At 37.9% G+C, this 25,324-nt stretch overlaps 3 protein-coding genes across 7 annotated transcripts in view; 1 reads left to right on the top strand and 2 right to left on the bottom strand.

Annotated features, from left to right (window-relative positions):
• The window catches only part of LOC149818028 (uncharacterized), a 63,461-nt gene extending 47,879 nt beyond the window's left edge, over positions 1–15,582 (top strand). For both annotated transcript variants that reach the window (XR_016427279.1, XR_016427277.1), the window contains one exon: positions 15,447–15,582. The gene's annotated coding sequence lies outside the window, so the exon portion shown is untranslated. The remainder of the gene's footprint in view (positions 1–15,446) is intronic.
• Positions 15,583–15,932: 350 nt separating this feature from the next.
• On the bottom strand, positions 15,933–19,865 carry LOC149818027 (protein FMP32, mitochondrial-like). The gene is made up of 7 exons (XM_089985314.1): positions 19,470–19,865; positions 19,176–19,307; positions 18,965–19,024; positions 16,965–17,041; positions 16,831–16,887; positions 16,411–16,477; positions 15,933–16,299 (listed from the first exon to the last, which is right to left on the bottom strand). The coding sequence occupies exons 1-7, from the start codon at positions 19,629–19,631 to the stop codon at positions 16,180–16,182; spliced, it is 675 nt and encodes a 224-aa protein (XP_089841440.1). The 5' UTR covers positions 19,632–19,865; the 3' UTR covers positions 15,933–16,179.
• Positions 19,866–22,579: 2,714 nt separating this feature from the next.
• Positions 22,580–25,324, bottom strand: part of LOC149818026 (oligoribonuclease-like) — a 38,200-nt gene continuing 35,455 nt past the window's right edge. The window contains exons 7-9 of one of the 4 annotated variants that reach the window (XR_016427275.1): positions 25,203–25,293; positions 23,122–23,506; positions 22,580–22,897 (exon numbers count right to left, since the gene is read on the bottom strand). Coding sequence is in view for 2 of the 4 variants with exons in the window: in XM_089985074.1 (XP_089841200.1) it covers positions 23,391–23,506; positions 25,203–25,293 (207 nt within the window). In the remaining 2 variants the exon portion in view is untranslated. Of the gene's footprint in view, positions 22,898–23,121; positions 23,507–25,202; positions 25,294–25,324 lie in introns of those variants that run through there. The other 3 variants (XR_016427276.1, XM_089985075.1, XM_089985074.1) reach the window with 3 other exon arrangements.

Raw genomic sequence — 25,324 nt, 5'->3', positions numbered from 1 at the left:
TACCCAAATAAACAATCAGATCAAACTTTAACAATGTTCTGATAGATCAGAACTAATCTAAAACGTGATCAATGTCATGTGATGGAATAAAAACACCCAAATGCTATGAAATAGGAAATCTCAACATTAGAAAGAAAACGAAACAAAAAAATGGGAAATCAAATTCTGATAACAAGGATAATAACATGAATCAAGGAACTAAAAAAAATCTTGAGAAAAACTGAAATGAAAGCAACAATCAGGAATCAACAAAGGAATAAGATGGGATAAAATAAAACACATAAGGTGATCGAATTTGACAACATAAGCAGAAACTGAATAAAAATGTAGATCAATGAAACAAATAAAACATAAAATTGTGGGAACGTAAGTGTTCCTTTTGTTGTAGCAATAGGGGGGGATCGGTCCTGCTATATGCAGGTCGATCCTCTATTTTTGCCTTGTGATTAAGAGAAGAAAGTGAAGAATAGCGTAGATTAAAAGGAAGAGGTAAAAAAAATGCAAAGAATCTAAAAAAAAAGGGCAGCGATTACTTACCTGAGATTGCCTTTGGTCTTTGCTTGAAAAGGGGAAACATCGATAGAAAATGTAAAGGGGAGGTGAAGACAATGGAGGAAATCGTTGAAGGAGATAAAGAAGGGATGCGGGGGTGATAAACGATCTGAAGGAAAGAGGAAGGGGGGAAGGGCTGAAGATGAAGGAAGGTGCGGGGGTGAGAGGCGGTCCGGTTGAAGTCCCCTGCGGGCTTCTCTTAAAGGGAGAGAAGAAGATTCGGTTGGGGGATGGATGGAGGAGAACGAAGGTGGTTGTTGAAGATGAAGGGTTTTGAGAATGGAGGGAAGGATGTGCGTGGGAAGCAGTGGAGGAGCTCGGCGGTTGGAGGCACATGGGTGCTTCCGGAGGGCGATGGAGGGTTTGGAGAGGTCGCTCCTGCAACTGAGGGTTTCGGTGGTAAAGGGGTTTGTGCGAGAGAAGGGAGATGGGCCGAGAGAGAAAAAAGCTTTCCTGAAAAGATAAATTTTTGTTTTAACGATTTTCAAAAGAGCTCCCCCTCTTTTTTTTAAAAAAGTTTTTTCAAAAAAAAAAGTTTTTTAGAATATGTTTTCAAAAGAAAGTTTTTAATAACTTATTATTTTTTTCTTTTCTATATATATATATATATATATATATATATATATATACATTTTGTTCTTTTCTCTTCATCCTCTATATTTTTTGATATTTTTGCAAACAGATTTCTAAAACTAAGGAAATTAAACTAATTTTTCAAAATTTCAAAATATTTTACAAAAGAAGAGTTTTTCTGAAAAATCAGGGTTATTTTGGAGAAATTTCTTCAGAAAAAGGGTTTGGGTCCAGGTTTTGAGAAAATGTTCGAGTTTTAAAACTCGAATTGAGAAATGCAGCATGATGGACCCAAATGGATGCTGGATGGACTGTTCGAGCTATTTAAAAACTATTTTTGGTATTTTCTGTAATTTTAATTTAAAAGTTGGACAACGAGACTCAGATTTGGATATGGATAATGGATCCAGATCCGAAATCAATTTAAACATATAAAATGAATTTAATTTCAGTAAAACTTGAGAAATGTACTGGAATTTAGATTTAAAAGTGCCTCAATTACTCAAAAAATGAAATCAAGGGCAAAAAGGGGATATTTAAAAGATTTTAAAAAATTTGGGGTGTTCACAGATGCCCCTCTTTGCTACTAAGCCGGCAAAAAGCCGAGTTTAGTGGCAAAGATAACAATCCAAATTTCGAAAATGCCCCAGTCAGCAGATCTGAACTGGGTGTGGAAGAATTATTTTGAAAATACATGATTATCAGGCTTAAAACCTCATCCTGAATGGCCTGGGGGAGACGAAATCCTCGAAAATGATATGACTGAATAATAGAGATGAGAAAATCATGATGGGACTTTGGGTGAAGATCCCGGAATGAAGAAAAGATAAGAAGTTTTGATCAAGTCTCATGAATGAGGCAAGATCAGCTTTTTGGAATGATTCAAGTTTAGCCCTTAACCTGGATGGGACGAAGATAGATCAAGATGATTTGAATGGGGAAAGGCAAATATGATGACCTTGATGGGACATTTTTGGAAAAGAAGATGATGCTCAAGTAGGATCCTGTCCTGGATGGATATACAAAGCATGGATTCCTCGATGGGGAGAACCATGATGGGACTGAAAGAAAACGCCTAGTCGAAACGAGGAACCTCGTTGGAACGAGACTCAGGTTTAACCCAAACTTGAGAAAGGAAGAAGCCTCGAGGGGCGAGGTTCAGGATTTACCCTTAACCTGAAGGGGACGACCAAATGGAATCCTCGAGTGAAAAAACCACGATGGGAACTTCAGAGTTTGGACGAACAAATCCGAAAGGGGTTTGCGAAAGGAGAAAAATGGGGTTCCCTAAAGCTTTGGAAAAAGGGATGATCTTGGGCGTCTCACGACGGAGACTGAAATAGCTTTTGAATTTGATGACCTCTCGCAGAAAGTATAGGTTTAACACTTAACCTGAGTGGGTACAACCATACGGAATTTCTCGAAACCGTGATGGGATAGGAGAGATACTTCAACTGAATGAGACAACTCTTCTTGGAATGTGAGAGATGGAAAGTAAGGCGATGTGAGACAATTCTTTCAAAAAATGAATGATGAATAAGGTAATGGGAGACAAATCTTTCGATGGTGTGAAAGATGAATAAGACGATCTTTTTATTAAGGAGACGAATCTCTCGATCAAAGCGGAAGATGAGGAGGGCAATCCTTTTAGAAAGGAGAAGGTGAATCTTTCGATCAAAGCGAAAGATGAATAAGGCGACCCTTTAACAAGGAGAAGGAGAATCTCTTGACAAGGCGAAAGATGGAATAAGGCGATTTTTTTAGTAGGGAGAAGGCAAGTCTTTTGATCAAAGCGAAAGATGAGGAGGGCAATCCTTTTATCAAAGAGAAGGTGAATCTTTCGATCAAAGCGAAAGGTGAATAAGGCGAAAGTGGAATATGAAGATGGCAATCTTTTTAGCAAGGAGAAGGCGAATCTTTTGATCAAAGCAAAAGATGAATAAGGCAATCCTTTTATTAAGGAGAAGGCGAATCTCTCGACAAAGTGAAAGGCGGAGAAGGCAACCCTTTTATCAAGGAGAAGGCGAGTCTCTCGACAAAGCGAAAGACGAAGAAGGCAATCCTTTTATCAAGGAGAAGGCGAGTCTCTCGACAAAGCGAAAGACAAAGAAGACAATCCTTTTATCGAGGTGAAGGCGAGTCTCTCGACAAAGCGAAAGACGAAGAAGGCAATCCTTTTATCGAGGTGAAGGCGAGTCTCTCGACAAAGCGAAAGACGAAGAAGGCAATCCTTTTATCAAGGAGAAGGTGAGTCTCTCGACAAAGCGAAAGATGAAGAAGACAATCCTTTTATCAACGTGAAGACAAATCTTTCGATCAAAGCGAAAGACGGATAAGGCAATCCTTTTATCAAAGAGAAGGCGAATCTTTCGATCAAAGCGAAAGACAGAGAAGGCAATCCTTTTATCAAGGAGAAGGCGAATCTTTCGATCAAAGCGAAAGACGGAGAAGGCAATCCTTTTATCAAGGAGAAGGAGAATCTTTCGATCAAAGCGAAAGATGAAGAAGGCAATCCTTTTATCAAGGAGAAGGCGAGTCTTTCGACAAAGCGAAAGACGAGTAATGTAAACAACTTTTGGTTGCATCAAAATGGATATTGAATATTTATTTCATTCTTGAAATAGCTAGAGAATTTTGCCAATAAGATGAAATTGTAGTCGACTCAAAACGCTTTAAAATGTGCACGTATGTGCAAAAGATATTCCCTCTTTTACCTAGAGTATTTCCTTCATCGAGGTTAACTCCTCGGTTTTTAAGTGTCAAATTCAGAATTTTAGCGCTGATGATTTTCTTCAAGGAAGTTATCCATTTCCCTGATATGAGAAGAGAAGAAATATTCTTAGTTTTATAAAAGCAAGTAGTGAAAAGACATTGATAAAAGAATTTTGCTTGAGAAAAGATGACTTCTGGCAATTTAGGCAGTTTTGATATCTGAGTGTTTTCTCATGATAATGTTTTTTTGCACTCTTTTTTGAGTCATTGAACTTTTTCGGGCTTTTTACATCATCCTTCATTTTGGAGATGCTCTGACTTTTCTCTCTTTTTCAGGGAAGGGTACGTCACGAACTCCTTCATCTTGGAGATGTTTTGATCCTTCTTTTATCTCAGAGATTCTATTGATGATATTGGCTCAAAAGGTCTATTGATGATAGTAGAAATCAAATATCATTTAGGGTTTGTCGGTATGTTCATCACACTCGCCTTCATCTCGACGGTGATCTGAACTTTCCCTGGAAGGATCCTTCACAAACTCCTTCATCTCGGTAGATGATCCAAATCTTCTTTGGCCCCGGGGGTCTGCTCGCCTATTCGTCTTCATCTTGACAATTGAGAGATCCCTTTTGCAGATATTTGATTGCAGCTTTAAAATGAGAAGATATGGATTAAGTGGATTCTTTTTATAGTTTAGGATATTTCCACTGTCTGATTGCCAGAAAATCATTTTTAAACATGCTTAATAGCCATGATCAATATCAATTCGCTTCTGGCTTTTCAACATTATCGAATATTTCTTTCGCAAATCATACCGAGGATATTTCTCTCATCCTTTTGGTTGATCAACAGGAAAAGGATTTGAATTTTATCCCTTTTTCACAAAGAGTTTCACCTTTTTGGAAAGAATACTAGAGATAATCTGAGGTAATTCTTTTGCGGAATGAAATATTTAGAATCAACGAATGCCTTTAGCAATTTGGCAAAGTTTTCAAGAATTCTTTGTGAAATAATCACTCAATATAGATTTCGATGCGACCTTGAGTTGCATTTATGATTTTGGACATTCTGACTAGTAAATTGGGATCTTTCATTTAACGACTAGCGAAGGAGCTGGAACCTTTCATTTAACGACCAGTAAAAACTGGGACATTTCATTTAACGACCAGCGAAATAGCTGGAACCTTTCGTTTAACGACCAGTAAACACTGGGACCTTTCATTTAATGACCAGCGAAGGAGCTGGAACATTTCCTTTAACGACCAGCGAAGTAGCTGGGACATTTCATTTAACGACCAGCGAAGTAGCTGGGACATTTCATTTAACGACCAACGAAGTAGCTGGGACATTTCATTTAAGGACCTTTGATTTAATGATTTGATCTAAGATTGAGACTTTCTGGGAGACAAACAGCACGAGGACTGAACTTGATCTTTAGATTTGAAAACTTTAGCAAAAATAACCAGTGCGAGCACCGGATTTTTCGCTGAGAGTTGGGAATGAGACTGACATTTTTAAGATATTTAGAAATTTGAAACAGGAATGATTGCCGGGGTTTCAGGATTATCTCTTATCCTGAATGGGAAATGGAATAGACATTTGATGAGAATTTAGGAAAAGAAATGATTTAGGTTTATCCCTTAACCTGAAGGGGAAATAGAAGATTTTTGTGACGAGATAACTTGAATTTAGAAGGGATATGACAAGATTTAGAATTTATGATCTATGATTTAGATGGACCAGATATGCGGTCCAGTTTTCAGGATTAACTCCTTATCCTGAATGAAAAAATAGAAGGAATAAAATTTGAGAAGACAGAAGGATATAAAATTTGATGAAAATTTGATAAAATGGAGAGAATTTAAGGAAATTGATTTATTTTGTAAAAAGAATTCTCACGAGTAACATTGTTGCTCTTATGAGTGATATCAGGATTATCCCTTATCCTGAATGGGAAAAAGAATAGAATTTAAAGAGAAATTGATATAAATTTAGAAATCAATAAAGATCGATAAAACTTGTATTGGCAAAAAGAATTCTCATAGGTAGCATTGTTGCCCCTACGAAAGGTCTCAGGATTATCCCTTATCCTGAATGGGAAAAAGAATTTAAGGAATTTTAATGAAGAGAAATTTATATAAATTTAGAAAATCAATGAAGGTTGATGAAATTTGTATTTACAAAAGAATCCTCATAGGTAGCGTTATTGCTCCTACGAGGGGTTTCAGGATTTTCCCTTATTCTGAATGGAAAAAGAATAGAATTTAAATGAAGAGAAATTGATATAAATTTAGAAATTCAAGTAAAGATTGATAAAACTTGTATTTGCAAAAGAATTCTCGTAGGTTGCATTATTGCTCCTACGAGGGGTTTCAGGATTATCCCTTATTCTGAATGGGAACACCTCGGACAACGAGGGTCAGGTTTATCCCTTAAACTGAGCGGGAAACACCTCGGACAACGAGGGTCAGGTTTATCCCTTAACCTGAGGGGGAACAATAGAAGGAAAAAGAAATACCTCATGGGAAAGAGGCATCAGGTTTATCCCTTAACCTGAAAGGGTAAAGAATTGATAAAATTTAATAGAATTGAGGAAATATTGATAAACTTGATAAAACTTGATAACATTGATGTAAACTTGATAAAAATATGAATAAAATGAATGAAACTGATAAAGATATCCAAATTAACTGAAAATTTATAAGATTTAAGAGAAAAAGGAGTTTTTCTGATCCTGCCTGCATATGGGATCTTGAAAGGAAAATGTTTATTTAAAAGATAGGTGAGAAATCATTTTTGGGAAGAAAATCCACTGCAAGAATGATCAGCGTGAGATCTGATCCTTTAAAAAGGGGAATCATCATGAGAGATCATCATAAGGTTTGATTTTTGAAGATAGTGGTTTGAAAACAATTTTGAAAACAATTTTGAAAAACAAACACGAGGTGATGATTTTGAAGAAAAATGGTTTTAAAACTTAATTTGAAAAAGGAAAATCAACATGATAGCTTATTTTAAAAAGGATTAGATAAAAAATATTCGAACTTTTGGTGACTTTTGCAGAAATTTTTGAGATTTTATGATTTTGAAAATCCTCATAGGTAATATCATTTCTCTCATGATGGAGGAAAACGAATTTTGAAAATAGATGACAAGGATTTAAATTTTTTTGAAAAATACAGGCAAGATTAACAAGAATTTGAAGAAATCAGAAGAAAAAGACAATACACCTGGGTTTTAAAAGAGGAAATTTTGAATAGTATATACCCAGGGTTTTGGAAAATATAAGGAATAGAAAATATCACAGATATAGAAACAAGGATGCGCAAACAACACTCCCTAGAGCTGACTACAACAACAACAACAACGCCTTCGTCCCAAAACAATTGGGGTCGGCGATATGAACCAAAAAAGAAAATCATTCTGGGTCTTCCACATGAATTCTTCTCCTCCAATCATTTCTATCCAATGCCATGTTCATGGTGAGGTTCAAAGCATTCATATCCTTTCCTATCATCTCCATCCAAGTCTTCCTAGGCCTACCCCGACCTCTTTTAACTAATATATTTTCCCATTTCTCCATCCTTCTAACTGGAGCATCATTAGGCCTTCGCCGAATATGTCCAAACCACCGTAAACGATTCTCGCTCATCTTATTTTCAATGGGTGCAACACCTACCTTCTTACGTATCTCCTCGTTCCGAATCTTATCTTTTATTGTATTTCCACACATCCATCTAAGCATACGCATCTCTAAGATTTAGATCATCCCTAGAGCTAACTCTAAATGCAATATTTGAAATGGTTGATAGGACCTTAATCCTAACTCTAAGATTTAGATCATCTGATTCCAATCAAGGTATGTCGCTATACTCAAGCTGAAGCTCGAAGTATGTGGCATATAAGATATCTCTTCGGTTCTAAGGTAAAGGCTTCCCAACATCCTTGAGCACCTACCGATATACCTCGGACTATGGCCCTTATGTACGTGGTAGGGGGGCGCGAACCCAAATAAGTGGTCCAGTTGTGAGGCTCTCTCTCGAACTATGGTTCAGTGAGACAGCCCAGCAACGTGAAGACCGGGACAATATAGGTAGGGATGTTTTCAAAAACATGATTAACATGCAATAAAACCAGAAAGCTCTAATGCAAGTCCTAAAAGAGATAAAATTTAAATGAATAGAAGCATACACTTGCATACATTGTTTGCATTCAATCCCTAGAATTGAGGAGAGTTGTATTTTAGTCCTAAATCTAATGTGAACATGGATATAATCTCCTTAATATGGTCCTACCAAACCATACTTAGATCCTATATGCAAATAATGTTAGCTTTAGGACAGAGTCTAGGCTCCTAAGGTTTGCATGGAAATGTAGCTGACATTGAAAAGAATAAAGACTTAGATAAGATTAAAGCAAAGCAAAGGCATAGATTCAACTAGGGGTGGCAATCGGGTCGGGTTGGCGGGTCAGCATACCTCAACCCGAACCTGACCCGTTTATTAAACGGGTCAGCTGTGGCAAACACGAACCCGACCCGTTTAATAAACGGGTAACCCGACACGACCCGCCAACCCATTTAATAAATGGGTTGGGTCGGGTAAACGGGTTTTCAGGTTCGCGGGTCAGGTTGGCGGGTTGACGGGTCGGGTTGGCGGGTTGACGGGTCGGGCAGACGGGTTGGCGGGTCGGGTTGGCGGGTTGACGGGTCGGGCAGACCGGTTGGCAGGTCGGGTTGGCGGGTTGGCATACCCCCAACCTGAACCCGACCTGTTTAATAAACGGGTTACACGGGTCGACCCGTTTATTAAACGGGTTGGCTTAAGCCCAACCCGAACCCGCCTAAGAGGCGGGTTGGCGGGTCGTGTCAGAAATTGCCACCCCTAGATTCAATCGGACGAAGACGCATCCCATCACGGTCGCCAAAACTGTGATCATCGCAAAATTTTTCCTCTCTTGTGGTTTCTATCTCTTCCTTCTCTTTTTCCTTTCTGACCTCTATTTCTCCTTTTTTAGGGGAGAAATGAAAAGACAGAAAAGAAAGAGAGAAGAGAAAAGAAAGAAGAGAAGAGAGAGAGGAACTCTTTTGCGGGGTCTCACTTGACCTTGATTTCAAAATATTTAGAAAATTAACTCGCCTCCGTTTTGAAAATATTGTGGGAAAATTGGAGAGACAGGATTCGCTCGTCGGTACGAGGTTCGACCCTTCCTGACGCCTTTACCAGGGGTAATCAAACCAAGAATTGAATTTATGCCTTTTGCTTTGCCTAAATATTATCTAAGAATGTATCCTAAATCTAAAGATGCACAAAGAATCATGCTTGTGCAATGCAAAGATGTATGCTCTTTTAAAAAGATGTTTTGAAAATTTTCAAGTGTTCTGAGATGAACTTGATAATGGAGTGAAGAAATGGTTTCTGAATGATAAAATCTAATTTAGAACTTGGGATAGATTAGAGAAGTTCTAAGTTTTTGAAATAATCAGAGTTTGGAGAATAAATCTTGATTTGAAAAGAATGATTTGAAGATAAGAGAAAAGAAATGAAGTTTCAAAGTCAGAAAGGGACTTTGAATTTGAATTTTGAACCCGGATTTAAGAGAAGGAGATGAAGATTGAAGTGATATTGGACTCTAGATTTAAAGTTTGAAGTCAGGATGGATTTGAGAAAATCAAAAGGGTATAAAAAATAGAAGTGGATTTAGGAAGTTCACATGAGATCTGAAAATGGAATTGGTTTTTGAAATCTAGAATTGGGAATGGAATTCGATTCTGGATCCTGAGTAGAATTGGATCCAAGATCTGGAATCCAAAATGGAATTGGATTCTGAATCCTGAAATAGATTTTGGATCTTAAAATGGATTTAGGATCTAAAAGTAGAGTTTGATTCTGGACCCTAAGATGGATTTTGGATCTGAAGTCTGAGATCCAAAGTGGAACTGGGTTCTGGATCCTAAAATGGATTTGGATCTGAAGCTTGAGATCCAAAGTGGCATTGGATTCTTGATCCTAAAATGGAATTGGATCTGGAGTCTTAGATCCAAAGTAGAATTGGGTTCTGGATCCTAAAAAGGATTTGGATCTGAAGTCTGAGATCCAAAGTAGAAGTTGAATTTTAGATCCTAAAATAGAATTGGATATGAAGTCTGAGATCCAAAAGTGGAATTGGATTCTAAGTTTGGATTTGGACTTTGAAGGTCCAAAGAAGATGGATCTGGGTTTTAAAAACCGAGACTGAATTTAAATTTTAAGAAGGATCAAGTTTTGAGGTTCAGAATCAATCTCAAGCTTTAATTTTGAACTTTGAAGACGATAAAATTAAACTTGATTTTGAAACAGAAGATGACTTCAAAGTTAAATTGAACTTTTGAAGTTTGATTTAGAATTTGAATTTTTGGGATATACAAAATGAATTTCAAAGTCAAATTGGACTTCGAATTCGATTTTTGAATCAGAAGATGGATTTAGAACTCTCAAAGTTTAAATTGAACTTTGAAATTAGACTTGGATTTGGAAATGGAATTTTGAATATAAAGATTGAATTTTGAAATTTCAAAGTCAAATTGGACTTTGAAATTGAAATTTAAATCTTTGAAATAAGATAGAAGAATGAATTAAAATAGAGATTTGAAGAAAGATATTTGAGATCACTTGGATTTTGGAAAAGAATTCTGAAAATATGATGTTGCTCTATCTTAAATGATGAATGAATTTAAAGAATCTTGAAATTGGATTTTTTTTTTAAAAAAAATTATTCTATTCTTTAAATGAATTAAAATAAGATTGAAGATATAATACTTCCCTGACTATGGTCATTGAATGTATTATATAATAATCTATGTTTAAATTCAAGTGAAGAATAAAATACATTTTTGGTGCTTTTATAGAGTTTAAAATGAAATTAACTCTCAATATACCCTGACTATGGCCATTGGTATATTTATTGAATTAATTTTAAATTAAACCCTGATAAAAGAGGAAAATATTTAAAGAAAATATGATGAATTTTGAAAATGATCCAGTGTGGATCCAGTGTTATTTTATAAAAGATAAAAATCCTAAGTTTTGTTACATCCTGACTATGGCCATTGATGTAAATCATCAACTTAGGATTAATTACCTCTTACGAAATGGTGCATGTGCCATTCGTGTTTCACCATTGTGAATTTTTGAAAATAAAGGAGAAAATATGAGAACAAGTAATTCATGATATTTATAATGCTCATTCATTCTATCTAAAAGCGGGAAATGTAAATTCTCATTAAGTCCTAACTTATTACAACATATAAAATTGAATTTACAATTCTAAGTAATGATATTTTCCACATGTTCCCTGCAAAAACACTTGGTTAGTATGAAAAATAAAAGAGATTTGCAGATATCATATGGATGTCAATGGAAAATTTGCTCATATGTCAAAGATATAAATGATGAAAAGAAAAAAATGATATATATACTTATATACATGCCTATGTATATATGCACATATATATTATATATATATATATATAAGCATGTACATATATAATGCCTTGGGAAATAAGAAAGATGAGAATTGGGGTTGGTATGAGTGTTACAACTGTGCACACAGATAGAAGGTGTCAATGCAGGGGTGAAACTAATGTGGCAGCAGCTAGGGGTGGCAATCGGGTCGGGTTGGCGGGTCGGGTTGGCGGGTTGGCGTGTCAGCATACCTCAACCCGAACCCGACCCGTTTATTAAACGGGTCGGCTGTGGCAAACACGAACCCGACCCGTTTAATAAACGGGTAACCCGACACGACCCGCCAACCCATTTAATAAATGGGTTGGGTCGGGTAAACGGGTTTTCAGGTTGGCGGGTCGGGTTGGCGGGTTGACAGATCGGGTTGGCAGGTAGGCAAGTTGGCGGGTCGGGCAGACGGGTTGGCGGGTCGGGTTGGCGGGTTGACCCACCCGCCTAACCCGTTTATTAAACGGGTCAGCCAGGTTGGCGGGTTGGCATACCCCAACCCGAACCCGACCTGTTTAATAAACGGGTTACACGGGTCGACCCGTTTATTAAACGGGTTGGCTTAAGCCCAACCCGAACCCGCCTGCGGGTCGGGTTGGCGGGTCGTGTCAGAAATTGCCACCCCTAGCAACAGCTACTACAAAGGGTTGCTGTTGGAAGTATGCAGAGTTGATGCACAGTGGGTGCCATATGGCTGGAAATGGAACATAACGTGGATGGAGCTATCTACTGAATATGTGTACAGGTAGGGGAAGTAACTTAGGAATGAGTTCAAATAGAGGTCTGTGAGATGTTGTCTGGGACTGGCAATATGGATTTACCCTGTAGCCAGCTCACGAGGGTACAACCTCATATGTGAACATGCAATATGAACAACATCAAAAGGGGACAGATTCCACAATTTCTCAAGCTGGTAGCATGGGTCTTTGAGAGTTATCATTACTTACATTACCAGAAGAATTGATGAGGCTACAGCTAGTAGATATTCCAGGTGTCAAGGATTGACCCCCTCCTTTGTTCAGCTTCTTAAACATCATGCTCAAAAGCCCATCTACAATCTGGTGAACAGGTATATCACGCACAAGACTTGAAAAAGGAAATGCTAGACAAACTTCATGCTGCCGATATCAGTATTGAAAACCTTGTGAATGTTTCCATAGAGATGAAGTTGAGACACTTTCGAGGTTTGGATCTTTATACGAGCTAGTTTGTTTATCTCTATGCTTGCTGTCAGAGGAAGCTACTTGTGAATTTCTAAGCCACAGAAGATACTCAGGAGTTAGTCGGGAACTAACAGAAAACACCTTTTCCAACACAATGTTCAAGAGGTGGACAGTTGAATCTCCAAAGCCTCAAAAGAAAAATAAACACTGTCGAAAGCACCAAATATACAAAAATTCCTTACCCAGTCTGGAAGTTTTCGTGTGATGTTAGGCATGCAGGGTCCAAAACATCTCACCGATTGCCATCAATATGCTGAATAGCATAGGAGCATAACCAATCAAAGGGTTGTTACTTCCAAAATGGTCAGCAGGAGGAGGCTTATGTACAGAGGCAAGGGCATGCAAAGTATTGAAAATGAAAATTGCAGGGGAGTGTAAATGTTGCTGAGTGCAGGTGCAGCATAATGTATGTGAATGCAGAATATAGGATGTGGCTAATGCTACATTGTAGTGAATGTGCACATGATGTCAAGGTGCTGCGCAGAAATGAGATATATACATGATACCCATTTATGCAAATGGGTGATAGGCTGTGGGTGTATGCAGAGATGGATGCTGACATGTAGATACAAGTAACACATAGAGGTAATAGGTATTGCACAAAAATTTCAAAATTTCAAAATATTTTACAAAAGAAGAGTTTTTCTGAAAAATCAGGGTTATTTTGGGGAAATTTCTTCAGAAAAAGGGTTTGGGTCCAGGTTTTGAGAAAATGTTCGAGTTTTAAAACTCGAATTGAGAAATACAACATGATGGACCCAAATGGATGCCGAATGGACTGTCCGAGCTATTTAAAAACTACTTTTGGTATTTTTTGTAATTTTAATTTAAAAGTTGGACAACGAGACTCAGATTTGGATCTGGATAATGGATCCGGATCCGAAATCAATTTAAACATATAAAATAAATTAAATTTCAGTAAAACTTGAGAAATGTACTGGAATTTAGATTTAAAAGTGCCTCAATTGCTCAAAAAATGAAATCAGGGGTAAAAAGAGGATATTTAAAAGATTTTGAAAAATTTGGGGCGTTCACAACCGTGGATTGATAAAAAAGTATGAGAGATCATTCACCATCATCAAGAGAGTGGGCAAGCTAGCGTACAAGCTGGACCTACCTCCAGACTTTAAGGTGCACCCAGTGTTTCACGTGTGCAACTTAAAATTGTTCTATGCATATGAGGGTGATCCAAAACATAGTGTGCCATAATGTGCTCTTATCCTACAAAGGGCTTCGTCAACACAACGGGGCAAGAAACATTTCAGCAAGATCTTTCACCACAAGGTCAACTATTTGGGCGAAGCGAAGAAGTATTTTGTGCAGTGGAAAAAGACAGCGGAACCAACGTGGAAGCCAACATTCTTGATAAAGAGTCGTTATCCAGATGAAGTCAATGCCTACCATAAAACAGATAGCGCCGAGGACGGCACATGATTTGAAGGGGGGATCATGTTCCCCTGTGATCTACTTTTTACAGTTGTGTCTAGAGTCTATTTTGCTTTGGTTGAGTCATGATGTAAGTATTGAGTCACTTGTAACTTTCTTCGAGTCACTCTTGTAGTTTGGTTCAGGTTGATCAATACCTTGAAGGGTTAGCCTGTAGATCTAAATTGTAATGAGCCTGTGGGCAAAATTATGAATGAATGCAAATGCATTGAGCTTTCTTTGTTCACCCTCACTGTGATTATCTTTTCAAGTTGTTGTAATTTCTCTCTTTTTCTTCTATTTTACTCTCTTGCACTCTTTATACTCAAAGCTTCTGCAGCAGCAAGTGAGTGACAAAAAAGCTTGCGGCGGTAAGGAATGACCATCACGCCGCATCAACCTATTAAAGAAATAAGCCAGTAACACTTACATCCCCTGCTTAAAACACCCATCCAACTCTTTCAGCCCCCCCTTTTCCCTCTGTGCATGCTTTCACATACAGACGCGCCAAACTGGTCTCCCATGAACCAGATCAGATGAGATTAAAAAAAACGGCCCTAGAACACAACAAAAAATTTTGATGTTGTACAACCCACCAAGGCAGACTAAGAGGCAACTAAAGGCCTTTGAAGTGTCAATGATGGTGGGGTTGGAAGCATTGTAGATCAATCAATCCCTTGATGAAGCTTATAGAGCATAGTTGATGAAGCTTACGGAGCATAGTCCATTGAAGGCCTTCTGCACATTGTTTGTTTCAAAGCTAATAAAACAAGAGATTACGGTCATCTTTCTGGCAAAGGGCATCATCTTCTAGTGATAAAGGATCGGGGGTCAACAAAGTGGTTCAGGCACACACACACACAGAGAGAGAGAGAGAGAGAGAGAGAGAGGGGTGTCCGGGTGACATTAGGGGTGGCAAAATCTAACCCAACCCACCAACCCGCTTCTTAGCCGGGTTAGGGTTTGGCTCAAACGGGTTCGTGTCGTAAATAGGTCGACCTGCCTAACCCATTTATTAAACGGTTGTGTTCGTGTTAGGGGTATGCCAACCCGTTTGACCCGTTTAATAAATGAGTTAGGCGGGCGGGTCAACCCGTTTACACGAACCCGCAACCTGTTTATTTATTTATTTATATATATATATATATATAAACTTATTTATGCCTATGTTATCGGGTCGACCCGTTTAATAAATGGGTTGTCGTGTCGTGTCGACCCGACCCATTTATTAAATGGGTTAACCGTGTCGTGTTGGGTTACCCGTTTAATAAATGGGTCGTGTCGGGTTTGCCGCATCCGACCCATTTAATAAACGGGTCGTGTTCGTGTTGAGGTATTCTGACCCGCCGACCCGACCCGATTGCCACCCCAAGGTGACATGCTAGTAATTTTTAATCAATATATGTGTTTTTTGTTGATGTCATGACCATGATATGTTACTAACCATGGTTAAAATAACAATATTTAACAGAAGGATGAATTTGTCCTCGGAGGGAAAGGTGAGGATGGATTTGAGATTATTCAATAAGACAGTGATGGGATATGGAAAAAAATCCTAATGATTTTAGGACCAAGGTCGTCTTTGCGACATGAATGGCAAAAGCAGGTAGCTAAATGTAATAATTGAAATATTGGGTAGCTTTTTTGTATATAGATGATAAATTCGATGGCTTTTTGTAACTTATGTCTTTGTGTGGGCGTAAATGTGTGTGTGTGTGATCCCCTTCGTAGAAATAAATGGTTCGGATTCAGATCTGGTATAAACAAAACGGGACAATGGCCTAATATGATATATCTGACTCCCGAGATCTTTATTAGATCTGAATCCAGCTAGCTTTCCATTGATACCCATTTTGGATCCAAATTTGTGGGTAAAAGACGCTAATCACATTCAGATGTTAATTAGGATGCCACTGATGACGTTTAGCAAACAATACAAAGGGATTTGCACAAATAATTGGCGTAGCCAAAAGATTTCATTTTTCAATGGCATTAGTATTCTTACAATTACACAACCAAATGGGATTTACACAATCCATAAGAATAACTGGCTGGACGCTCCAAAATACTTGCGCCAACCATTTGAGAGGAAAATGTGAAAAAAAAAAGAACTTTGTAACTTCTGGGGAACGTTCTGTTTCAATTCAAAAAAAAGAAGAGGGGGACTTCAAATCTTCGTTGTGCTGACAAAGTTAAATGTACTTTCATATTAGAATGCGAGCTACAGCAAGACCAACGGCAGAGATGGAGACAAGTGTACCAATGCAATACTTGATCAAATCGTACTTGGCTGCTTCTATTTGGGCCCTTAATGCATGGATTTCCTGATTCAAAGAAAATATACCATTTACAAAATAAACAAGGTGGATGGTGTTAAAATTCTGTGATTATTATCTTTTCAGTTGTGCACAAAATCCAGGAGTTCATGGTTTTACCCTATCAAGCTTGTTGTTCAAATTGTTGGTCTCTGTACTATGATTAGCTAGTTCGTCGCAAGTTCGGCTGCATTATATCGATTAACAGAGAATGTTAGCACTATCCAGTAATAAAACAAGTAAACTTTTTGTTTCACAAGAACAAAATAGTTGAAACATTAGCTAATACCTTGCTTCATCTACTACACGAATGATCACATCCATAAAAAAAAGGTAAGCAATAGATTTTATTTTTTAACAAATTTGAACTTTTCTGAGTGTGAACAAAACACAAACTTGAGAGATGTACATCATTTTTATAAGTAGGCACTCACAGGCCTGAAAAAATGCATTCAATCATGCAAAAAAAATAAAAAAACTCATCATTAGCAAGCCAAGATGAGCAAAAGGAAAACAAAGTATAAAAAAAAAGGAACTTACCCTCTTTCAAGATTTAAATCAAGGCGCTGCCCGGCTGTAACTTTGTCAATCTCATGTCTGCTCTATAAAAACACATTGTGTTTCAAATGCTGGAGTAAGAAAATAATGCTTAAAAAAGTTGGGATCACACAAACCTCAAATCTCTGCGACTTTTTTCCATATCACTTCGAACCTTTTCTATTTCACATTGAAGTAATGAGAAATGATGCTCCTAAATTAAACAATAAGTTTAAGGTTCATGATGCTTCAGTTCATATCAACAAAGCCTAACTCAAAAACATGTTTCAAGACAACATGAAGATAATTTATAACAAGTAATACTATTCCCAGCAGTTTCCCAAGAGCATTTGACACAGTAAGGATTTAAGGATAGCAATGCCTCACCACCTTTTTTCCTCGTGTGTGCTGTATGTGTATAATTAGACTGTAGTAGCTCTAAGCATATGTTAATGGCATATAATAAAAAATTCCTAAGGTTGATGAACTTTTAGTGGGTCATGCCTGTAAAATGCACAGATAATGGAAGCATACTGTACATCATCAGTGGGATTTCATAAACATCAAGACCAGTGCTTCCAAACATTGAAATTCAACATACTGAACAGAATTGAGAGCGCTTACTACTCAACAATTATCACATTGTGCTTCAAGATTGCGGAAACAAGCCTCCAAGCAAGACACATTTATGGACAGAAGGTAGATGGGTGCAGACTCTTGAGATTATAGTTGCATAACAAGTTTCCAAGCACTTCCTTTTCTCTGTGATTTTTCCATGTAGTAGTGTCTGAAACATGCACTTGCTGCTTGAGTGGCAGTTGTGGACTTCGAAAAGGACAACCTTTTACTCATTTCAATTAGTATTTCAGGTGAATCTGAACCTTCATTTTTGCAAGTGGAACTAAATTAAATAGATTTCCTTCTCTGAGTAATGATTCATTCTCTTATTTAAAACAAAAAAGTGATGTAATTTGACAACATCCACACCTTTAGCAAGCATTAAGAAGTTCACCAAAATCTTTCATATCGCTGTTTGAGCATACCCATCAACTATGTTTTACACAGACCAGTAGTTTTTGGCGTTTTCGCCCCACATATGATCATGTGCTATGTAAATAACACGTGTGAGGAGTCAGTATGATCTGCATGCTCTATGGATCAGCAACCAGGATGAAGCAAATTTCTCCCTCTGGTTGCTTCTGTTTCCTATCATCACTGCCTTTCTTGTAGCTAGCAGCTCCTAATCTCCTCGTTCTGTTCACATTCCTTGGTGAGTTTGATTTTTTTGTCAACAATTGTGACTAGGTAACCTTCTCTTTCGTGCATTCAGATGCTTCTAGATCAACTCCACTTTCTTCTACAGCTGACACATTAGTTTATCTACTTTCTTCCTTTCTCTAATACTTCGACCCTTTAACCTTATGAATCTTTTATTTCGTATGATCATCACTTCCAAATTTGAGAGCCCAACTATTACCAAATTGGCCTAGTCGGGAGAAAGTTCCCAGCTAAAGAAGAGTTTGCTTGAACAAGGTCAAAGCAATCTCCTTAATAACTCACCTCTTCCAGGGAGCTGCTAAACTGGACAGGAGTTGAAGAAGAGCAACATGAAACGACAGTACACCTGCATGAAGCTCCTTATACTACTAATCTCTTGTTGCTCTACTATATTAAGTTCCTTTTGTCTTTTTTGAGAGCCAAAAATCTCAACAAAGTGATAAGCAAATCGATCCTTGGCCCAACCCCTTAAAAGGCATTAAAGTTAAACCAACAGTGGGCCCATATTCTGTTGACTGAAAGAGGCCTAAAATGGAATCAGTGTCAAAATGGTTCTCCCTAAAAATATTACCAGCATTGACCAAATGCAAACGGGACTTCTGGAAATGATAACATTTTGTGATTCATGATCAAGTGTCCCACAACTACATATCCTGGACATTTGCCTTATACTCCAAAAGGAGATGCATCACTATGTATCCAAAATGATAATTAAAAAGGTAAATTGATGACATGTATGAGAGTCTCAATTAAAATGACACTGCTTGAGCTGTTCATTAAGCAGGACACAGGATGCCATAGATTTTTTTTGAGACCGATAGGATGACATAGATGATGAAACAGGAGAGAAAGATCATACCTGAGAGCTCTGAATTTCAGATATAAACTTGGACAGGTTGGCTTCTTGAATCATTTCGCTCTACCACAAAAATAGTAGCAAATTAACACATTCATGATTTACTAACAAAGTCAGAAAGCCTCCAAACAATAGGCTCAAAGTTTTCCAATTTAAGAAGAAAAAAAAGAGAAAAATTGCACAGCATTAATCATGGATAACACCGAAAAACAACCTTCTGCATGTCCCCTTTAGAGACATAGGATTGAGCCACATTCTCCAAACTATCATTCAAAACCTCAGTTATCGCTGCGGTGATCGCATCGGCTTGTTTTGATGGCACTCCGTGCCCTTCTAATGTCCTAACCTGATCAATTAGACGAAAAATGCATATGAAACCATCATTAACATTCTATATATCAATCTCCCAATTCTGCCATAATTAATATTGAAGAACCACCAAATAAACCATTCCATACAATTTCCGAGAGAATTCACAGTGATAAGAAACAAAGGGAGCAGAATGTACCAAAGCCAAGGTGTCGACCAGGAACGCCCGCTTCCCGTTCGACTTCGCGAGCTGCGATATTCCCCGAGTGTCGATCCCAGCATGCCCAACATTGCAATTCACTACATTTGCGGCCGCGAGAGCGTGTTGTACCGCTCTTCGAACCGCAATGGCCCCAGCCATCCTCCTCAAATCCTCTCTTCTCACCAAGCACTAATCGAACAACGAACTAACCGAAAGACAACACAGATTCTGAGGAGACTCCTATCAGCTGAAGCAGGGAATTAGAGGAACCGTGGCGATTTCTTCATCGACTCGCGCCCCAATTTGGAAACAGGGAGCTGAGGAAACGAGAGAGGAATCACCAATACTCTCTCTCTCTCTCTCAACAAGGTCTTTCTGGGTCTTTTGTTCCCCTCTCTCTCTCTTTAATTGACGACGCTTTCCTTGAGGTCTTTCTAGGTCTTTTGTTCCCCCTCCTCTCTCTCTCTCTCTCTCTCTCTCTCTCTCTCTCTCTCTCTCTCTAATTGACGAAGCTTTCCTTGTGGGTCATTTTCCACGTTGAGAGAGAGAGAGAGACCTTCTTCTTGTTGTTGGGAGAGAGAATGATAGAGAAGGGGGTCTTTGATAGAGAAGGGGGCCTTAAACTGTAACTTCCAACTTTAATTAACAAATCTCCCCCCATTGTTTTCGACGTAAGAGTGAGTTGGTTGGCATGTGTTCTGTTCTGTCATCAATGCCCAACAAAAAATAGGCACGGCCAATGCGCCTCGTTTGTGGCTTTGTTAACTTCAGGCACTTTTTTCTTTTTTTCTTCTTTTAGATTTACCAAAAACAGTTTTGACCAGGTTGGTCCTTTTCTTTCTGGTTTTGCATGCTACCAAGATTGCCCTTCCCCCTCTCCTGGGTGTCTTCATGATAGAGGCTTTGGGTTGGATACCGGGTCCAACTGAATAAGTTAAGGCTTTGCTTGGAATATTTTGGCAGTCAAAAGGAGCCTATACATTTTGGAAAAGCGGCAGCAGCCAAATTAAAATTTGAGTGCAAATACAAAGGGGAGCTGGCCTCATCTCCTTTTAGAATGCATAAACTACCTCATCAATGCCATGTTTCCAAACCACCACCACCAAAGTAATTTGACCAAGTTTTCACCAAATGCATAAACTGCCATCCCGACTAACAATTTTCAAACAGAGCTTAAAGGCCAGGGAGCAAGCGTGCTCCAACATGTAGGGTCCTAGGTAGGGGTGTCAACCCATAATATAAATGGCTGATATTTTCTCAATACACCACTAGTTCTAGTAATCAAATCAGTTGATAGGGATGTAAACAGTTTGAATTCAGGTCGGATGCAATCAACATCAGATCCAACTAATTGGATAGTGATTAAACGGATTTGAATTCAAGTTCGGATGGAGAAAAGCTAATACTCAATTCGGTTTTTCACATATAATAGGATTCAGATATCCATCCAATTCAGTAGCAAAAAATTTAAAACCATATTCAAATTCGATTATAATCGGATATGGTTTTAGTTTATTGAATCCAATTAAACAAAGTTGAATTTGGTTGAATATCAAATAAAATCCAATCCTGGAAATACCTATCAGTTGATGCCAAGGAGGGAGAGAGATACATCTCGGAAGCAATTAATTATCTTCAGAGTTTCATCGACAAAGGCATAAGAAATTGAAGTAGCAAATGGTAATATAAATAGGAAAGAATATAGAAGCGACTAACTGTGCATAGATTGGTTTGTATAAGTAGAAAAGAAGGATTTGTATTGTATCTTGGAAGCAAAATATTTTGGAAACGGCCGAGAACTTCAAACTGTTATCTACCCATAATTAATTGAAATTGAAAAGGATTGATACTGAATCTTCATGCAGCAATTTGCTTTATTCTCTTATGAAACTGACGCCAATATTGACTCATGAGTTGCCTCGACAATGTCTTTCGTATACAAATATTTTTAGATGTTCATAGTTACGATCTTTTGTATTTCATTTGAAGGCTCTATTCTGGGTGCCCTGTTGGGAAAAGCATGACGTATTTTTTTTTTTTTGCACAATAAAAAAAAAAGAGAAAAAAACTCAGTTACGTGACTTGGGCAGCAAGGGTGCTGTTGGACAGGAAGGTGAGGATAAATCCTCATTGTTGACAATTCCCATTAAATTTTTATTTGACAAGTAGTTCCACTAGAATCCAACTTCGGTCATTTTTTATAAATTTTCAAAGTGAGACAAATGTAAGCCTTTATTGTGGCAATAGGCTTTTGCCATCTACATTTGTAATGGCTTTGAACTTATTATTATTTTTCAATATTGTGAAATTTCACCTTTCCCTACCTCATGCAATGAGGCTCTAAGATCTGAAGCTTGTGTAAATCTCTCATTTTGGATGGGTGTCCACTGGGGCTGTACAACAAGGCAAGTCTTTCATGAAAAGCTCGAGATCAGCTTAAGGTCCAAACGTTTACTTAAGGGACCAGAGCTTAAACCTGCTCTTACGCTCATTTGCTGAATTAAGCCAAGCCTGAACTCTAAAATTAGGTCCTCCCGTTTAAGCTTGTTTAAGACATGACATATTTATGTATTGCATATGCTCTTTAACACAAAAGCAGAGCACTTATGCACGTTCGCTTGCATCTCATGTGATTCGAAATCACATGATTCAGAATAACAGCATGGACAGTGATTTGCAATCCAATGAGAAGTGAGTAAAATGACCCCAACTGCAATTTTGATTTTTACTGCCCATTTTTTCATGTTTGCTTGCACGTGAGAAACTGGGCAAATGAGAATCGTTCTCACCATTGTAAGAGATTGATTCTTATTTAGGGTCGAGCAAACATGGTGCAACGGTTACCTTGTTTTTTTTTTTAAAAGAGAGGTCACAAGCTGTGTTCAATAAGCAGCTTGTGAAACATATGTAGTAGTCACATTCCTAAGGCCAAAAAATCAAGTGTAAAGGCTAAAACATACTTGTCCCACCTTAATAATTCTTGCACCATTTATACTTACTGAAGTGTGTTACAAAAGGTTAAGTAATTTGAAAATGGAAAAAGTATAAGCGAAGGGCCCATTTGCATAGGGGTTGATGTTTCCTACTTGTGGGTTCCAAACTGAAAATTCTTTTTTTAGCACATCTGACTCTTCTATGTGATCTACATGTTTGGTTTAGTAGAAGCTGGACCTTTGGAACATGTTCTTGCTTGATTTTTCAACCCTCAACAATTGCATATTTTCATCAAAATAATATGATTCAAAGGGCGAGCCTGACTATTTTAACCATGATGAACACATCCAACCTCTCCAATGAGTTTCAACTAGGGGGTTTGGAACCCACAAGGGTAGCCAATATCCTCCATTTGCATAGCCTAACAAGGTGGCATAATGGTATTCAGAATGACGTTGAATGCCGCAAGGTGCATTTGATGATGGTCAAACCTGAACAAGGAAAAGAAATTAGCCAAAGGTTATGGGAAATGTGAATACCCCCTTCTTTTTGGCTTCGATATTTCCAAAGGGGAAACTGAATTTGGAGATGATTGCCCCATGGGTTGTTGTGCATAATCAATAATCCTAGGGAGACTGAAGTGCATAAGGAAACCATTTATATGTAAAAGAATGAAATAAGACACCAGGAGCTCAAACAGTGAAACTTTATGTACCTGGATCCACTAACCAGCATCCAAGTTCCAATGAAACTATTTATCTAGATGGATAATTTGACGTCGATTGTGGGTCATACCCGTATCTTTATGGCATAGATTTATGATCCATGACCAATTGTCCACCCTATTATTCTCAAGCTGGAGCTGCGCCAGTGGGTTCGTAAACATGGTCAATTACAAAAATTTGACAAACTAATTCCATTGATAAATAATATTTTGCAAGCTTGAACATAAGCATTAGCTACACATTACGATTCTCCGTACATTCATCGCCTAGATGCTTTGAAAATGTTGTCCTTAAAGTATTTAAGTTCCATTATACTTTCCTTTATGTCATCCATGGCTCTATGATTCTTTTGCTTCCTAGGTGCCTTTCGATATTCTGAGAAACCAAAAAACATGAACTATTGTCATGTAACTCTACAAACATTTCAGAAAAAGATCATGAAAAATAACTGATGGTCCCATCACAAGCAAAACCCAGTTTATTTGAATGACAGGATGTATATTGCACCCATAAGTGGTTGAAATATTGGCAGCATTTATCACATTATATTTCCAATGCCATAAGCAGACAAGATGAATTGGAAATTGAAACCACATGCACAGCTAAAATTGCAGAACCCAAAAGAAATTGCAAATTGAGGAAAGGAGGAACCAGATTTTAGCAGCAAATCATAGACAAATTTACCGCATTCAATACAGGAATTATAACAATGGAACTCATCTGCGCTTAATAGTTCAAGAGATTTGCTTTTGGTGGCAATGATGGAAGTTTGCCACATCACATTTATTAAGTCATATGCAGATGAGAGGAACCTGACTTTAAAGTTTTTGCATAGGTAGGACATCTTCAAAAGACGGTTTTCAGGAGGAAGGTGACAAAACATGTTCATAATAAAACCAACAATTAGCACTGTCAAACAGATCCAAATATATAGGATAAAGTCAACAATATCAGCAATGCAACTCTTCAAACAGCCAGCAGGTAATCAGTTAAATCACAAGGCGACAACAGTCCTGCCAACCTAGATAATAAAAGATATGTTTTCTAAGCTGAAATATCAGAAACTTCTTTGATTCACACAGTGGATTGATCAAGAGCAACCTCTCGTATTTGCCAATACAGCTGTCATTGATTAACCATCCTTAACACAATAACATCATTAACAAAGGAAGTTGATCTTAGAGCAGTAGATGACACTTTAGCCCAATCCTCTTGACAATCGCCCAGTCTACTGGGACAGGATCTAGAGACCCACCCCAGGTTTCCTACAGGTGAATCGTCTATCTAGGAGAAGGCAAACTCTAAAACAACCAACTTATTTGTTATGGCCAGTTTAGTTCAACCAGATTGGTGAGAAAACAACCTATTTTCGTATGAAATAGGTCTTTTCTCATGACAGGTGAAACAAACACCCCTACAGTGGCCCCCGGCTGCTTTCATAGGAAAGGCTATGCTTCCTACAAAAAAAAAAATCCTTCATACCACCCTTGCAGAAGTCGGCTACACTGATATGGAGTCTTGGTTTTCACAATGCAAACCACGATATTGCAGGCTAAGGGGGCTTGGCAATAAAAATGACAATTTTAGTAGTACGACGGTTTGCATAATATAACAATCATCAAAAATCAAGTTCCATGAAATCCTTTTGAAAAGGCATGAACATGGCATGACTGGATGTAATAAAAATAATAGTAGGAAAGTTCTAAAAAAAATGATATTGCTAACAGTTGCTGATGATCTGGCACCTTATGTAGTAAATTGCCTATAACCTCCTATTTATAGAAGCTTATAAGTCATTGAACCAATGACTGCACCTTAAGAAAGGCGCATCAGATGATACTCTTTTCATATCCTAAGAACATTATTCCACTATTCCACTGTCAAGTTTATCAAGAGATAAGTACCAAATATGAAGTAAATAATTGACACCTTCGGATTTGACCATGAAACTCTTGAATAAATGAAATACAAAAACAGTTAAGCATGCAGCTAGCAGGTCTATGAACTATTCACAGGTCATGCAAAATAAATAAAAATAAACTGCAATATAAAAATGGTATGGAGATTGCACCTTTAGGATACCAACGAACACACAATGCATTCACACTGCTGACATCGACAAGCACATGAGAAAACATACTAGCCAAATCAGGCATGTATTTCTGGGAAAAAGAAAAGCTACAATTAGATTGT

The sequence above is a fragment of the Nuphar pumila genome, chromosome 13 (assembly GCF_984573655.1).
Source record: "Nuphar pumila chromosome 13, dmNupPumi1.hap1.1, whole genome shotgun sequence".
NCBI lineage: Eukaryota > Viridiplantae > Streptophyta > Magnoliopsida > Nymphaeales > Nymphaeaceae > Nuphar > Nuphar pumila.
The sequence above is the reverse complement of the archived record's forward strand: the minus strand, read 5'-3'. Positions and strand labels throughout refer to the sequence as shown.

Bases quoted from the DNA above. Each gene is read 5' to 3' on its own strand.
- LOC149818027 (XM_089985314.1), bottom strand. From the start codon at position 19,631: ATGGCTGGGGCCATTGCGGTTCGAAGAGCGGTACAACACGCTCTCGCG. The intron at 19,025-19,175 runs GTTGTTTTTCGG...TTTTTGTGGTAG, and splicing joins CTAAAGGGGACATGCAGAAG to AGCGAAATGATTCAAGAAGC. The intron at 16,478-16,830 runs GTAAGTTCCTTT...GATATAATGCAG, and splicing joins GATTTAAATCTTGAAAGAGG to CCGAACTTGCGACGAACTAG.